Below are 17,070 nucleotides of genomic sequence, written 5' to 3'. Positions count from 1 at the left end.
TTTATTTGTGTGTATTTGGAGCTGCAGTCATGTATTTCATGTTGCAATAAATAGTTTTACAATTCGTATATAGAGCTAATTACACCACTTTCAAATCAGTTGTGTGTTTAATGTATCAAGAATGTATGCTGACCCACAGGATTTAAGAATTTTAATTGTTTTATTTAAAATGCCCAGTATGTGGTCAATATTAGAGAAGATTTCAGCTTTGAAGCTCAACATCTTGATTTACTAGGTCTCATCTGGTAATTACAATCCAACCCTAAAGTCATGTCTTCAGGACATCATTAGAAACAAAGCTGCACCACTGGACCCCCAGTTGTCTTCCTGAAGAATGGTATCCGTTTTGAAATGGCAGCCCATGGCTCTACTTATTAACCTTTCCTATTTACATCCTAATTAATTGTCAGTACATAATGACAACTTTTGACAACCTAGGAATTCCCCACAGCCCACCTAACCTAACGAAATGTAAGAAAACAGTCTTAATATATTACAATATTACCACAAAATCTCTTTTATGCTTTTGAGGACCTGTAGTATAGTGATGATAAGGGGATGTGTTGTGTTGTGCAAACAACAGGTTGTAGATTTGTGAGAGTGTATGTATGCAGATGAGGGAGCAAGTGGGGGTATTCTCTGGTACCTGTTTTAATGTGACATTACAGTTTTGCCACACAGGGTGGTGGTGGGTGCTGTGTGTGTGTGTGGCGGGGGTGTGGGGTGGTAGGGTTGCTAATGTCATTTTAATTGTAACCCTGACCTGTTAGCATTCTACTACAGTGGGGGAATGCCTCAGGAGCACCTGACTATTGAGCAAGGTAGCTGCTTATTTGTTGAGCAGCCTGAATAAAGTGCCATAGGCTCCTAAAACAGAACTAACACTTTGTGGTATGTTATTGGACCTATAAATGTATGCAATATTTTACTAGAAGTACTTTTATATGTTGGTTTACTGGCAAACCAAGGTGAATGTTACTATATCATTTTTAATTGATACAAGCGGTCCACTCAGTGATTTATTTAAAGTTTTTTTTTATATATATATATATATGTTTTGATTAATTCATTAAACTGTTCAGAATGTTCTTAGCCTCTTTAACAGCTGAAATGAAAGCAGTGCAGTAAACATAAAGCAGATAATGTACAGCACAGTACATTCAAGATATAATGTTGCTGAGAGTTAAAGGCAAGGTGACATCAATAAAGTGACATCAGTCGACTGTTATGTGGGCCCACCATTATAAGGTGGGATTTTTTATAATATTTATTACAATCTTCAGCTCCCTGGTTGTGTATCCTAGTTGAGTCCCAAAACTGGGAGCAGTGTATTGTGCTGGTTCTGCAGTGTGATCAATATGCCTTTGCTGGACTAGACATGATTGATGTACATCTCCTGTGTCGGTTAACAAGGTTTCATGCTAGAGGGGAATCAAAGATGGAATTGGGTAACAAAAAAAAAAAGAAGGTAATTATCCAATAACATAAACTACTTGTGGACTAAAGTCATCAATCTAAATGACTAAAAGTATCTATGCAATGTATTCTAGACCAAACTTTGGTTTCAAAAGTTGGGGGACAGTTTCTGTAGCTGGGGCATACATGAAGATTATTCTATCTAAAATAATAAAATTTGCTACAAACAAGTATAACAAAACATTGCATCCCTTCTATGTCTAATCAAAAGATCCAAAGACATTCCTACGGCAATCATTCAAAACAATAAATTGTTGGCACAATTTTGTCATGAGCGATGAGTGTGGCAAATAGCTATGTTATTCAGTCGCTTCTGAGTCATGTATTTACGAAGCCATAACTTTAGCCTTCGAAGATCACTGAAACTCCACTCAGATCAGATCCCTTTAGTACAACCGGCCCCTGAGGCAATGTTGAGCGCTGTGTGGCATAATGCAGATTTAATGAGAGGGATGAGAATTGCCCTTGAAATATATTTTTAGAAATGTTGAGGTTTCCCCACAATTGAAATACTTAAGATAAATACAGTTTTTCTATTAAAATGATGCTAGTACTGTATTGGTATAAGAAAAGGGTGTTTTTAAAAAGTATTTCCATCCACTTAAAATATGCAGATGTAGCTTGAACCTCAAACCACAGTGTATCAACGATAATGTAAATAACACCAAGCTCCAGACAATGAGTTTGAACGTGTACCTGTTTACAGGTAAGAACTCAGCTTCACTATGAAATACAATAAAATTCATTATGGTAATTGTTTATTTATTAGTTTCAAAATGTTTAGTAAAATGTGACCAAGAATGAGTGTTTGGAAAATTAATAAATAGAGATGTGAGAGTCTGTGTGATGTATTTAAACATGCAGAATAATTTAGAATCAGTACTATATTGTGATTAATTTGGTATAATAATTGTGTCAAACGTTCTTGGTAATGTATTTAGTTTTTATTGATATCTATATTTATTTGCACAAGGCACAAAGGTCATTTTTCTGTTTTAGGTTTACTGTTTCAATTTAAAATGAAAAGGTAAACTGTAAGTAGACAGAAACCTCAGTGTGATAACATTTGTAAAGAAAACAAGCTATGGTGAATTACAAACTAAAACCATTTTCCTGTGTTTTGGATACAGCAACATAGTGCATCCTCCTCTATTTTTGTTTGCCATTTTCCCCAACATTACTGTGATCTGTATGCAAATTTGTCAGTCTGGGTCTTTAAACCACGTGCCATGTATGTTCACTTCTCATTGGTCAGTTTCCCTGTTAAGGTGTGTGCAGCTCCAGGATCAGATCAACACTACGAATCAGTGGAGCCTGGTCCAGATCCTTGTAGTAAAACACCAACTCATGATCCAGCTCCAGTGATCCCGGATCCAATCCCAATTTTATTCCCATTGACTTCTATACTGACTTGTGATTATACCAATACATTATTGTGAAATAAAAGTTTTAGTACTCCTGCAATGTGAGGGGGACATGTCTCCCGTGTAAATTATGCCTATGTTCTAGACTGATATGTATGGGTGAAAGTACATGTATTATTAAACAAGATTTGAAACTCTGTTTTATAAATGGCATCCCTGACATGTAATATCTGCAGATATTTTAACTTGTTGATTTAATGCCAGGTGTTGTTGTAGATGCATGTTATGTTACTCATTCTGTAGTTGTTTAGTTAAACTTACTGTCAGTCGATGATTACTGGTCTCAAGAGTATGGTGCTGAACAAGAACGAACCTAAGCAGCATGCAACTGAGAATGATAACATTGAGCAGTGAACGCTTTAGATGACTAGTGCAAATGCTATAGTACCACATCCCCTTTTGTATTCAATGGAGACAGGTTGTGCCTTCAGCCTGCAGTATAAACATTTGTGATAAATACAATAAAGGGTCTTATACAAGGATTACAATTTTCACGGAGCTATACGAATAAGACCATGTTGAAAATCAATATTAATATCCTCTCTATAGGTATTTCCTATAAAATCGTATTAGTATAACAATAAAACCTACAACCCTACTGCACAAACTAATAATAATAATAATAATAATAATAATAATAATAATAATAATAATAATAATAACAAAAACGCCTTTCATCAATGTTAATGTTAGATCATACGGCCAAGATGATGCATATAACCCTTTGTGTTCATTAAAAAATGTCTACATAAATGAGGAACATTTACTTGGATTGTTGTGAAAACAGCAAAACAGCAGTTGCGGTATAATGATTGCAAAATGTATAACGGTTTTCTTTTTTTTTTGGTTAATTCATCAATCATAACTCACTCAGTTTAATATAGAATACTATTGTCACAAGCCTTGTTTTGTCAGACATCGTTTGTTTTGGCTCAAAGGTTTAAATTTAAGAGCGTCTCTTACAGACATTCACACATCCCACCTGTCCCAGCAACAAGATGAGGGAGCGCTTCCCCTCACGTCAGCGTCTTTGCCTAGCTCACCTCTTTGTGTCGTCACGACGTTGGTCCACAATCTGGTGTACTGGTTTTGGATGGGATGTCTGTTTCCTAAATGAATATTCAGGTTTCTCGTGTGAGGTAAACCAAAACTGTTTTGTAATACACAGGGTTTTTATTTTCTTTTACAGCTTGCTTGTTTTTATTACATAATTTTGACCTTACTAGCTGTAGACAGTGTAAACGGAAGCTGCAGGCGATATTGAGTTTAGACGATGAAGAGGGCTTAAAAAGATTCAGGTAAAGGCGCAGGGAAAAAAGGAAGCTTGTTCCTGGTTCAGAGAATGCTGATGCGGACCCGTCAAGCTGTGCAAGGTTAATAATGTTTGCATTGTATTAAAATGAAAAGCTGTAGGCATCAAGGGTTTAAAATGTCTATACAAGTTGTTGTTTTTTTAACCTGCAAAATGCACGTTTACTGGTCCCGTGGAGCCTAACAATAATGCCAAGACTAAAAGAGACCGCTGAATTACGATTTATCATTTCAAATTGATGGGTCGGGGTAAAGATCATATAACAAATGTGGAGCTCAAAATGTTCTAAAATCATTGGTTCCATTAATATTCCACAAATTACGGTTTTACAAATTCTCAATGACAGGGTGACCCCAGCTGTATGTTATTGTTCGTGTTGGCACTGTCAGACACAGCAGGACATGAATTACATTTCATCTTAGTTAGGGTAGTATAACCAACACGGCGGTGTATTCTCCCAACTAGAAAAAATGTCAAGGCTACCGGTCCCAAGTAATGTTGTTCGTCATGTCAACTTTAAGCCTCTTCCTGCTTTAAATAATGCAAATTGAATGACAGCGTTGTTGTTTAACTATCACTTGAGTGTCAATTCTGTTGAGCTTTCTCTCACAATTGCTGACCTGTCCAAAGAGACTCTGTCAGACAGACAGCTTGCATTGATGTTATTCTGGTGAAGATCAGTGGTAGAAATGTGTTGAATAACAAGAAGCTAGTTTTGACATTCATTATTTGCCTGATTTGCATACCTGTTTTGAGAAATAAGCCTCCTGAATGTCCAATGCGCAGCAGGGGTTATGCAGTATTGAAAAATTGTTCAATACTGAATTTGTATAATTTAACAAATGGATCTGGTGGCTTTGCTGTGCATCTGCAGTGCGAAAAATGACGGAGTGGCAGGAACACGTTTCGGAGGACGAGTGTTTCAGCCTCTGTTTCCCGAGTCGCCGGGGTGTTGCAGCGGTGAACCGGGATAAAAAACAATAACTGCGTATTCCAAATGGGGATAAAAACCATTGGAGACGTGTAAAATAAAAAATAAGCTGCCATTAATGATAGTACCATTGTTTTATTCACTTTTTCTGTGGATATACATGGCTGTGGGTTTCTAAAATGATGGAGCATTACCATGATCATCTGTATTAATTAACTAGTAATTTTACACTTATCTCTTTTTAGCTCATGGTATGTGTTTGTTTTTTAGTTGATAAAATGTGATATTTACAAAGATGTCTATTTTAAATATAGACTTTTAAAATGGACTCTAGGAACATAATACATTTTATACTGTAACTATTTCAAGGATTCTTTGGCTTTGTAACTGTCTGCAAACAAAATCATGACAGTGAGCAGAACGATTGTTTTGTGCATTACAGTACAGGTTGAGTCTGGCAGTCAGAAGAGGGTGAGGTGTTTCTCCCTTGTGTTGAAATAATGTGCCCTACATCGCTGAGTCCTGTATATGTACGTGATACTCCTGTTTGTTGTTGCCAAGTCTTGTCCTTCACACTTGGAGAGTGCCACATTTCTGTTTACAGACAAACACTATTGCCATTTTTAGTCTTATCTTGGTCTTTCTTTAGCTGTTCAGAGGTTGCTATAGAGACTTTAAGGACTGTGTTTGTATAATCATTATCTAGAATTCACCAGTGCCTAGTATGTCTGCCTCCTGCTAAACTAATCATATTTGAAAACTACATTTGTTTCATTTTTAATATACAGTATGTTTTTTCAATGTACAAGTTGGCTTATTTGAGGGCCAAAAATGCATACATTTTAGTGGTCTCTGAGAGCCATAAAGCATCAAGTGAGAGCTGCACTTAATATATTTTTTTCTAACACAGTAAGGTTCATCGATATTTGTTTGCAATACAAAATGTATATACTTGTGTGCAGTAGGGTGTGCTTTTATTTTGTATTGTTTGTAAAGCTTAATCATCACATTGATTGCACAGTAGTGTATAGGACTGTACCTAAGCTTACTGACATTTGCATATTTTCCTTTTTCATTTCACGTCAGATTAAGGTAGCAGCCCAATGAACAAAAATGAGCCACTTAAGAGTCATTGCTGGAATATTTAAACCACAGACCATACAGTTTCTAACGAAGCATGCTGTGGCTGGAAGGAATTATTTTGAGAGCAGGAGATTCTGCTCATCTGGGACTGCAGAACCCTTCTTGACTGGCAGCAGTTCCAACTACTTAGAAGAGATGTATTATGCATGGCTGGAAAATCCTAAAAGTGTTCACAAGGTAAGATTGGCATTTGTTTCAAAGTTCTATACTAAGAGCTTACCTGACATAAATAATACCGTTTATATCTCATAGCCCATAGCATATTAAACATATGCAAATTCTGATTATTGAGTGCTGCTTGTACAGAACAATTAACTGAAGTGTATTTACATATATAGTTGCTGAAGATTAAGAATAGTTAGAAAGCTTTAGAGAAGTTGCATAAACTGTATTTTAAATGATTTAATACTGTCATCATCTCAGTCTGTTCTTTTGATACAGTAAATTGACATTTAAGGAAAGATTAATCGTAATAAAAAGTCAGGCTGGGATCACATCATTCCAAGGGATGTTCCTTGACCGTGTGACAACGCTTGGCTGTCGATGGACACGCTTCTTATTATTCACTAGGGGATAGTGGCTTGCATTTAAACATGTACGTTAAGAACCGTAAATCCAATTGTTATGAAAAATTCTTCTGCACTACCTTTGTTATTTTGAGTATCAAAATTTGGGGATGTATGGAGGGTCTGTAGTGCCAGCTTAGGTCCAGGGGCAAATTTCATCCGGGCGAATCACTTGATGATTTTGACCTGGAGTGTCATGCATTATAGGTTTGGTACTAAATTTGTACCTTAATGTGAAAATTACATTTACAACAATTTCAATTTTAATTTCGATTTTGTATATGTAGCTTACATTTGTTTTCAAGCCAGGAGCCAGGCTTATCACAAAATCTGGTGTGTTTTTAAAATTTTCTTCTGCTAGTCCTGGGATGTTTTCTTCCGGAATGCCAATGAGGGTACTCCTCCTGGCCAGGCGTACCAAAGGCCTCCTTCATCCTCTCACTTTCACAGTCAAGGATTGGCACAGGCATCCGCCAAAGCTGAAAAAATGGTGGAGGACCACCTTGCAGTGCACTCTCTTATTAGGGCATATCAGGTATGTTCTGTCCGTTATTTGCAGTTTGTCTTTCAAAATGCCCAGTTTTCCAGTATGAAAAAAATGCACTTGAGATTTGTTTTACATGTTATGTAGATTTAGCTATTACTGGGTTTAACAGTATATGACATACTGGGAGTAACTTTAACTAGAATACTAACAAAAGCAATTCTGTTAATTGTATGTATCTCTGTTAGCCCAGCAATTATGCTCTACTGTGGTGCCACAGTGTAACCGATTTGAATGAAATCTTCATATTGATGAATTGCTTAATGTGCCATCCTGATCTTACCTTAGTGTCAATTACCACTACCCCTCAAAAAGAGCATTACATTCATTAAACTTGTAAGCAGGAGGCAGTGCACAAACAAACCACGTACACAGTAAGGTAGAATACTGTAAAAAATGTACAGACAAATTCTGTAAACCAGGCACAATTACGGTAAATATGTAAGCTAAAGTGTACATGTGCTGACTCTGTACTGATAGAAGCAGGATCTATGCCCTGAAAACTGTTCACCAACTCCTCTTCAGTCTAAAGGGACTTTTAAAACTAGCTGTAAACAATTCCCTGCGTTGCGGCTCTTTATCAACTCCAGTTGCTTCTTATTTCCAGGTCAGTGGGCACCATGCAGCAGAACTAGACCCTCTTGGCATTAGCAAAGTCTTTTTTGATGATTCGTTGAGCAGACTTACTGTTGGTCACACAAATGTCGGTGAGCATTCTTCGTATTTGAAGGCTCTTATGTGTCCCATTTTCTTCTTTTTTGTTCTTCTCTTTCTCCAACCCCCCCTGTTCAGATCCGTGGACACCACGTGGCTCAGTTGGACCCGCTTGGAATCTTGGATGCAGACCTGGATTCCTTTGTTCCATCTGATTTAATCACAACTATTGATAAACTGGGTGAGGTTTTTTTGTGGATTATGCCGTCGAACTGGCATTGTTAAACTAACTGTGCACTGCATGGGCTAAAATGTTAAATTTGATACAAAAAAAAATAAAAAATTGTTACCTGCATTTTTCATCAGTCAACGCCAGGACCGTGATGTCTTTTGACATTTACATTTGTGCTGACAAGCTTGCTCCCTATTTGAGGCGTTCCTTTCCCTCTTAGAGTATACATGGCATGCTCCTCAATGGGGATTGAGATTGTGCTCTTTCCCTAATGGTGTGTTTTTGCTTCCCAGAGAACATTTTACACGAACACCCATATATTTCTTTCAACATAACAACCTTTTTAGATTTAAAACAATGTATTTACAATGTAAAAAATGTCCTGCATTGTACATGCATGTGATTGCTGTTTCTGCTATGTTGAAAATCAGGTATAATTTTAGTAAGCCACATGTTTAAAAGTTTGGTAGTTAGGTATACACACTCTTTATTGAGGTTTTTTTTAATCATTGTTTTAGAGCAAAGGGTGGTAAAATTAATTATTTTAACTTACAAATTAATGTAAATTACATGAAGATGTGCCTGATGTAGATTGGAGAGGCATGAGAATCTAAAATGAAAAGCCAGAGGTCTGTGGTCTCTTGTTCCATTGTGGATAATATGCTCTGTTTCTCAGTAATAGCGCCTCTGTAATTATATTGATGAAGAAAGAAACATCAAATTACCAGCTGCTCATCTTGTCACTTTAAATAATAATATTAATGGGGCCTTGGTCTTCTGTTCATAAAACAGGCATTACCTGGGACTAGGTAATGCCTTCCAGAGTAATCTGCCAGTCTTTGTCAGAATGTATTAATATTAGGAATTGCCCTCCAAGGCATTAGTTTTGTTTGTTACACAGAGATCAGCGGCAGCTTTTCTTCATATTAAAATCTGTCCCCTGAACCAAATAGGATCAAGCAGGGTTGCATTATAATGCCTACCTTTGTTCCAATGCTAAAATTCAAAAATGTTATTTGTGGGCGTGCACCTTTATAAATACCATCTTTAATGAACAAAAGCATTTAGCATCAGTTTCTGTTTGGGTGTTAGGTCAGTGCTTTAAATTCATTATGCCTCATAAGCAGTGCAAAGTAAGGAAATTGTTCATATCTTCTAATAAGAAGCATGTAAAGGTACAATCTATTATTTAGCAGCATGTGTATAGAATACTTTTCTAAGTGACATGCCAATGAGCCTTCAACAAGGATCAATATATAGTAGTTATTTTATTGGTTGGATGTCAGTTTTATCTGAAAGAGAGCCTATCTAAAGACAAAGGGCAGGATTTTCAAAAGTTTGTAAATGATAACTCCAGTGTTAATCACTGATAGATATTACAATAAAGTTTCCTTAGGTGATTGCGGATTTATTTCCTTTTAACACCTGTGTCTTATCCACACAAGAACAAAGAACAGGCGTCAAGGACACACAGTGATGCACTTGGAATGTGATCGAGATCATTGACATGGAATTTGCCTAGATGTATTTGTGTGAATTCTGAAGGCAATTGGTTGCACCTGAGCTTATTTAGGAGTGTCATAGTATAGGGGGCGAAGACTTTTCAGGTTTTTATTTTGAATTGATTTGTTTTTTCACCCCCCTCCCCCATTTTTTCACACATTGAAAGTGTTGAGTAGGTTGTGTAAATCAAAGGAAAAAAAATCATTTACATGCATAAAGATTTCAGGTTGTAACACAACAAACTGAAAACGTCCAAGGTGAGGTGAATACTTACTATAGGCACTGTATAATGAAGTGTTACATATATAGCATACATGTATATTAACTAACAATTACAAACACCAATGGCACTTGAAACGCATGTATTTATATATAAACTACAATCATGCATACTAAAATACATGCAAAAGTAGATGTCAACATAAGAAAATAAATTCCAACCAATATACATAGATGGCTTATGGTATTTTTTTCTTTTTAACCAAAAAAATTGCAAAATGCACATTAAAAGAGTTGTACATAGTAAGCTGTGTCAAAATATCCCCCTGAATGAGGGTAAATGACTAATGGGGATTAATTAATTAATTAATTAATTAATTAATTAATTAATTAATTAATATGCCGTTTATAACTAAAATACTTTAAATCATAAGAAATGTAATTGTTTTTCATTACAGTTGTGATACTGGAATGATATATGTCGTAGTACTATAAAGAGTAGAAGAAACTTGTGTAATTTTGTGCTGTACATTGCTTCTTGCTTTGGCACTGTGCCATCAACGACGCAACACTGGAGTGAACAGCTCTTTAGTGTTGTGTTTTGATCCTGGCAATGCCAGCAGCAAGGATACTGAATCCTTTGTGAGACGGGTTGTGCTAAGGTCACATTTCAATCTTCAACTGTATTCTTGTTTCCAGTTCACAAACAAAACTATAATTTAAAAGCACGACTGCAGAGTTGTTCATGGGGGCTCGTACCATAAGTAATGTTCTGGAAGTTAATCATAATCCGCGTTTTTCTTTCTCTTTGGACACTTGTGCTTGCTTGCCCAAAGGTTACACTTTAAATATATTTACAATACATTAATAATGAGGTAGTGGGTTGTGGATTTCTTTTTGTTGACATTTAGAGCAGAGTTGCCTTTGATAAGGGAAATCAGATATAATACATCAGCAGTAATAATTTACCTACTATCTACAAATGTGCTTTCTTGCTAACTTGTGTTGGATGAAATAAGTGTGAAAACTAGTAAAATTCATGACTTGGGTAAAACAAGAGGAAATTGTTTAAAAGAAATATGACCTTATTAGCAAGCGTGCTATAGAATGTTGAATGACTTACTTATTTTATCAGATTATTGGCCCTAATACTACCTATGAATATTGTATGTTTTGACGGTTGCACTGCCTTTATTCCTGGTCTCACTTATTAGTCATATTTTGCTTTTTGGCATTGTTATTTAGTCAGTAAGTTCCTGTTGCCATATAAAGTTGTTGTAGTTTACAAAATATTTACATGAATCTAGCTGGTTGCGCACTTCCAAGTCACAAATGTGCAGTTTTGAAAGGAACACATGCCTGGCACCTGGTACTACACTGCATTAAAGAATTCTCTATTTACAAGCATGCTTTAAGAGGGTCTTAGTTTACCAGAAATCAGAACTTGTAAACCAATTGGACTGCAACCAGGTAGGCTGAAACCTGTAATATGAAAAACTGAGACTAAAGAGTTATAGTTTAGTGTAAAGCGATATTGCATTCAGTTAATGATTGGAGGGCAGTGACACCATGAGCAGTGCAATGCAATGGAACACCATTTTGTAATAGTGATTAATATTTATGCACAGTTTGACATTTGTGTCTCATTCAGAGACATTCTTTCTTGGATACGAATGCGACACGAGAAAGCAGCTTGCCTTGAGTTTTAAAAGACCGAGCTCAGCAGAGACAGTGTAAAATATTTACTATCGCAGCAGGGCTCTGCAAATAGGGAATGTTAGAGCTCTTGTTGGAAAGGTGAGCAGGCAGCCTCATTAGAAGCTGTCGAAGTTAGGTTTATAGTGGAAAAAGCACATCTTCACAGATGTGAACCTGAAGGAAGATTTTCACACTGGGGATAATCTGCTAATGTGTGAAAATACGGAATCCTTGTGTAAGGATATTCAGGGTCGACAGTTCAGCAGATAGTTTTGTTTTGCCTTGTAATGCTATCTATCTAAACAAACTGGATGTCAGAACTAGTCAACTGTTGCCTTTTGAAAGTGTAAAACAACGTCAGACCAGTTTTCCTTGCAAATGAAATGCTGATCCAAGTACAGGGCCCTCCATATATACAGTCACAGACAAAGTTAGTTTTTTCATGTTATTTTTTCATTTTATGCATGCTATGGAATAATTTGTTGTTTTATTATGAAGCTGAATCTCTACTTTTGATGTACATCTTTCAATACAACAATTAGAAAATATAGAAATCTCTTTGTTTGTGCTTTTTCTCCAGTTAAGGTAGTTACTTAAAAGGACAGCCTGTCTGCAATGCTATTGTCATACTGAAGCAATGATTACTTAAAAGTAGGAGCATCTAATTATATTATTATTATTATTTGTTTATTTAGCAGACGCCTTTATCCAAGGCGACTTACAGAGACTAGGGTGTCTGAACTATGCATCAGCTGCAGAGTCACTTACAATTACGTTTCACCCATAAGGAGGTTAAGTGACTTGCTCAGGGTCACACAATGAGTCAGTGGCTGAGGTGGGATTTGAACCGGGGACCTCCTGGTTACAAGCCCTTTTCTTTAACCACTGGACCACACAGTCTCCTATATGAAATAACCTTATAACTGTACCGCAGTTGCTTAAGTTTCCACTTTGACAATCAGTAGTTTATATTATAGACAGTCCTTTATGCATGTAACACATAATAATCTATTTTATAGGGTTCTAAAAAAAAAAAAAATTTTAATATTAGAGTAACATGATTATGCCCACATAACGGTAAAAACATGTCTTCGCACAGGCAAGTACATAAACTAAGACACTCGACTGCTAAAACATGAAAATGTGTTGTCTGCATACCACTATAGTGCTCCCATGTACTATGATCTCTATGCACATCTGCTGTAATTGTCGGAAACTTTGTTTGTTTTTTGCTTATGTTGTGTGGTGTGTAATAAAACTTACCCACAATCTAGTAACACATGGAAATATATTTAAATTTACAGCATTCTTGGTAATATACCAAAAGTGTTAAGCAAAAAGCCCTTTCAGGTAATGCATTATGAATAGAATACAATTCACATTGTACCTGCCTTTGGTTAATTATATACCCAATTGCAATCCTTCTTAAGAAGTGCAAGACATGTTGGAGTAATTGTAGAACTACCATCTTTCCTTCAAATTTAAGACGCCCTCGGATTTAAGACGCAGCCCAAATTTCCCATCCTCAAGTTGAAGAAAAAATAAAACATCAAATAAATATGCGTTTACAATGATACAACCTCAATTACACATATGGATTACATGTCAAAAAATATGGGGGTCTGATCAGCATTTCTGATCTGTCCAAGCTGGTACTGTTTGTTAGAAACGCTGAAATTGTAAAAGCTCCTCTTTTGAATTCCTCAGGAAGCTAATGACGCGTCTTTGAAAATGGGTGCCAGTGTGTCATGGATGATTAGAGATCGGACAGTATTGTTTTGGTTCGTTTTTTCTCTGCAGTAAGTCACATTGCTGCTTGTGTATTCGGACAGTGATGTCTTTGTTCATCTTTTCTCGGCAGTCAATCACATTGCTGTTTGTGTACTCAGGTAGTCACGTCTTGTTGCCGATTTTTAATACAAGCATCACTATGCTGTACTTAAATTTAAGATGCAGGCTATTTTTGAGAAAAAAATAGTTTAAAAAGTGCATCTTAAATTAGAAGCAATACAGTATATTGCACATTCTTTTTCAGTTCCTCATAACCTGAGGTCTAAAGAGAGACCACTGACATTGACCCACTGTATATGTTACGGTAAAAGTCAGAATCTGGTCAATCTTAAAGAGTAAGTAGCAGGGTTCCGAAAAATATAGTGTTACGTGTCCCCACGTGTTGCTACAACTGCTTAAATAATGTACCTGTAATTTATCTTTTCATTCTTAATGTCCTGACAACTTTTTACACTTATAACTTTAAAGTCTGTTTTAAAGATCATTTCAAAATGGCTGCGGTTTGAGATCTTACCTCTAAATCACTGCAAGAAGAGCGATTTTTAAATTAAAAAAAAAAAAAACATAACAAGTGCCCTGGCTTTTCTGTTCCGTACCACATCATGGATTATTACTGCTGTGTTACCTGCTTGACAATGTGTGCATAATCCTTACACTATCAGTGCACTAGAGCAGCCATTTTGAAGTGTACAAAGGAAGGAAGTTAACAATGAAAAATTACAGGTACATTATTTAAACCGTTGTACCAAATAAGGTTTTAAATGTCAGATATTATAAAGAATTAGATTGCTTTTCAGACATTTACCAGTTAATCGTATGATTTACCAAAGCTTATTGGTAAATGCAGGTCTGTCATCGATTTCATTTATTTATTCCTGCACATAAATTGTCAATTCATGAAATAATCATTAATATCGATGAATATATTTATTTCTGCATACACATTTGACATTAACAAAAAACACTGATGTCAAACAATATATTTAATTCTGCATATACATTTTCCATGAACAAAATAATCATTAATAAGCTTACATAATGCACAATTGAGCAATTTAAACTTGTCCAACATGGTACTGAACAATATTGTGAACCACTTGTGTAGAACAACCAGCATTCTGGTAAATCGTATAAAACAATTCACAATGGTGTTGAAGGATATTGTACTCCAAATACGTAGTAGTTTGATGACAAATAACATTCTGTTGAATGCATATTAAATCATTTAGGACCTTCTCAACAGAAAATAACACTTTGGTGATGACACATAACACGACAAATACAGGCACTAACATAGATATATTTACTTACTTATTAGCATGGTAGACTCTTGTGGCACTTGGAGTTACACAGGACTCCTGAAGCCTTACAATGCGCAAAAGCGAGACATTCGGTCATTAGCCAAAGCCACTTGGTTATTCTTGAGATTTACTGGTAAATGTCTGAAGTAAAACGTTGACATTTACTGCTTTGCTTGGTAAATGCTGACATTTATCAGTAAATCTTAAGGTTTGCCAATATTCAGACTTTTACCGTAACATAAACACAGACATTTTATTAATTTCATGATTAGGGTTCTTATTTTCTCAGGTAGTAGATCTACATTTTTAGAAACATTTGGATGAATAAAAAGTTGGGTTAATTGTTAAACAGTATGTTTTAGCTAATCGTGTTCTGAGAAAAGAATGCACATGCAAACCAATTCAATTGTCCCATAATTTATTTATGCAATTTAACGGTTGCACAGTTCTAGTCTGGAATTTGTGTGTTAATTACATTTTAAGTTTCATGCCTTTCTTAGCTGGTGGCTGTGCACTTTGTGATTTACCTTACCACATTGTCGCACCATCTGTCCTGTGCCCCATGCAAGAACGATCTGGTTTTGTAAAAGGAGAAGGATTCGTACTCTCGCACAGATTTCATTGTGCTCCAGACAGCTGTTTCAGTCTGCTTTCAGGGGAGCAGGTTAATCAATTCTTGTCCCTAATCTCTGCAGCAGAGTCTATATATATATATATATATATATATTTTTTTTTTGCAAAAAGTTCAAAATTCAGTGTGTCATACAGAATAAGTCAATATTTTGTTCACTTTGAGTCATGTTTGAAACTTTAAGGAGTTTATTGAAATTTTCAATTTACTAATATTTAGTGATGTTAGTATAGTAAATGGCAGTTGTATTTACACCTGCTGCTATTTTAGAATAAAGTAGTAGTGTGTCTGAATCAAGGCTTACTAGCTGGGTTTCATAATATATCTACTTCATATCTCTTAACGTTAAATAATAAAAGGGCAATGCTGCACATTAACCTAATGAAAATAGTCTGCATGATTCTGTGACCAGACACAAGAGCCCTGTGTTACATGGTAATGATTCTTGTGTGCATAATACAAACATACTGATTGCAGTAATTAAGTTGTGCTAATGAAAATGAAATGTATTTGGAATTCATCCTGAGATGTGGTGCTGTCTTTTATTTACTATAGAATGAAAGAGACAAGGTTGGTTTAGAATAATGTTATTAACATAGAGTGATTGAGGTCCGAGTGCATGACCTTCTGCATGAACCGCATGACTTTTCACATGGTGAGCCATTCACCATTTCATTTCATAGTTATGTTCTGCTGGCACAATGATTATGTATTGCACCGCTGTGGTCTGGATGTTCCTTTCTCTGTTGTGTGCTCATTAGTCTTCCTTTTTGTTCCCGTCTGGTGTTTCATGTATAACAGGATTTTATGGCCTCTGTGAAGCTGATCTGGACAAGATATTCCGGCTGCCAACAACCACCTTCATTGGAGGGAATGAACATGCATTGCCTTTACGTGAAATCATAAGAAGATTAGAAGTAAGGGATCAACAGTAATGCATGATTTTTTTTTTTAGTTCAGAGTTGCTATATCAACAATTCAGCTTGGCTTTGAGTTTAACAAAATTACACAAGTCTCGCCCGTGCTACACTTCCTTTTGGTCTCAAATGGGCAGTTTTGAAAAGCATATGTTCTAAAACATAATGTTGTAGCCAAAATCTCTTTTTCCAAGTCTTACTTCCAAGTCATGCACGTCTTTTGGTCATTTCAGCTAGATAGTGAAATTCTGTCCACCTCTGGAAAGTCTTCTGTTCTGTTATTTACTCGCCAGCTGCTTCCTTTATTGAATGATGTGCTTTGGAACATGCTTTTGCTCCAAACACACTGCTGAAATGACCAAGGAAATTAAGTGGGCACTCTCTGAAATCAAGGCAAGCAAACTGAGAACTTCCTTTATATCCTTTGTGTCATATCAGATATGATGTTATAAAATGGAAATATATGTTTTAAAAAAATATTATTTAACAACTAGATATGTCAGATCTATATAGAGAGTGGAAGTGCAAGATTTATGAAATTGTTTTTAACTGCTGTATAAGTTGGAATGGCAGTTGTCATTCTTTGTTGTCTTTGTTGGGTATTTCCCTGATTCTTCCCATTTTATGTGACACATCCCACAGCCAGGAAAGCCCTGTGTCCAGTTTAAACCTTCCCTGAACTGCAATTCAAACCTTGTATCCACTGGATTTAAGTCTGACTAGAAGAC

At 36.0% G+C, this 17,070-nt stretch overlaps 1 protein-coding gene across 3 annotated transcripts in view; it reads left to right on the top strand.

The window, feature by feature from the left end:
* The first annotated feature begins 3,860 nt into the window (after positions 1-3,860).
* Positions 3,861-17,070, top strand: part of LOC117414491 (2-oxoglutarate dehydrogenase-like, mitochondrial) — a 38,805-nt gene continuing 25,595 nt past the window's right edge. Inside the window, exons 1-5 of one of the 3 annotated variants that reach the window (XM_034024258.3) lie at positions 3,861-4,039; positions 6,230-6,463; positions 7,214-7,387; positions 8,189-8,291; positions 16,227-16,342. In XM_034024258.3, coding sequence (XP_033880149.1) covers positions 6,257-6,463; positions 7,214-7,387; positions 8,189-8,291; positions 16,227-16,342 — 600 coding nt within the window. In that variant the 5' untranslated portion in view covers positions 3,861-4,039; positions 6,230-6,256. The other 2 variants (XM_059026416.1, XM_034024257.3) reach the window with 2 other exon arrangements.

Source organism: Acipenser ruthenus, chromosome 7 (genome assembly GCF_902713425.1).
Source record: "Acipenser ruthenus chromosome 7, fAciRut3.2 maternal haplotype, whole genome shotgun sequence".
NCBI classification, from domain to species: Eukaryota; Metazoa; Chordata; class Actinopteri; order Acipenseriformes; family Acipenseridae; genus Acipenser; species Acipenser ruthenus.
Note: the sequence above shows the minus strand (reverse complement) of the source record. Positions and strands in the feature narration are given on the sequence as shown.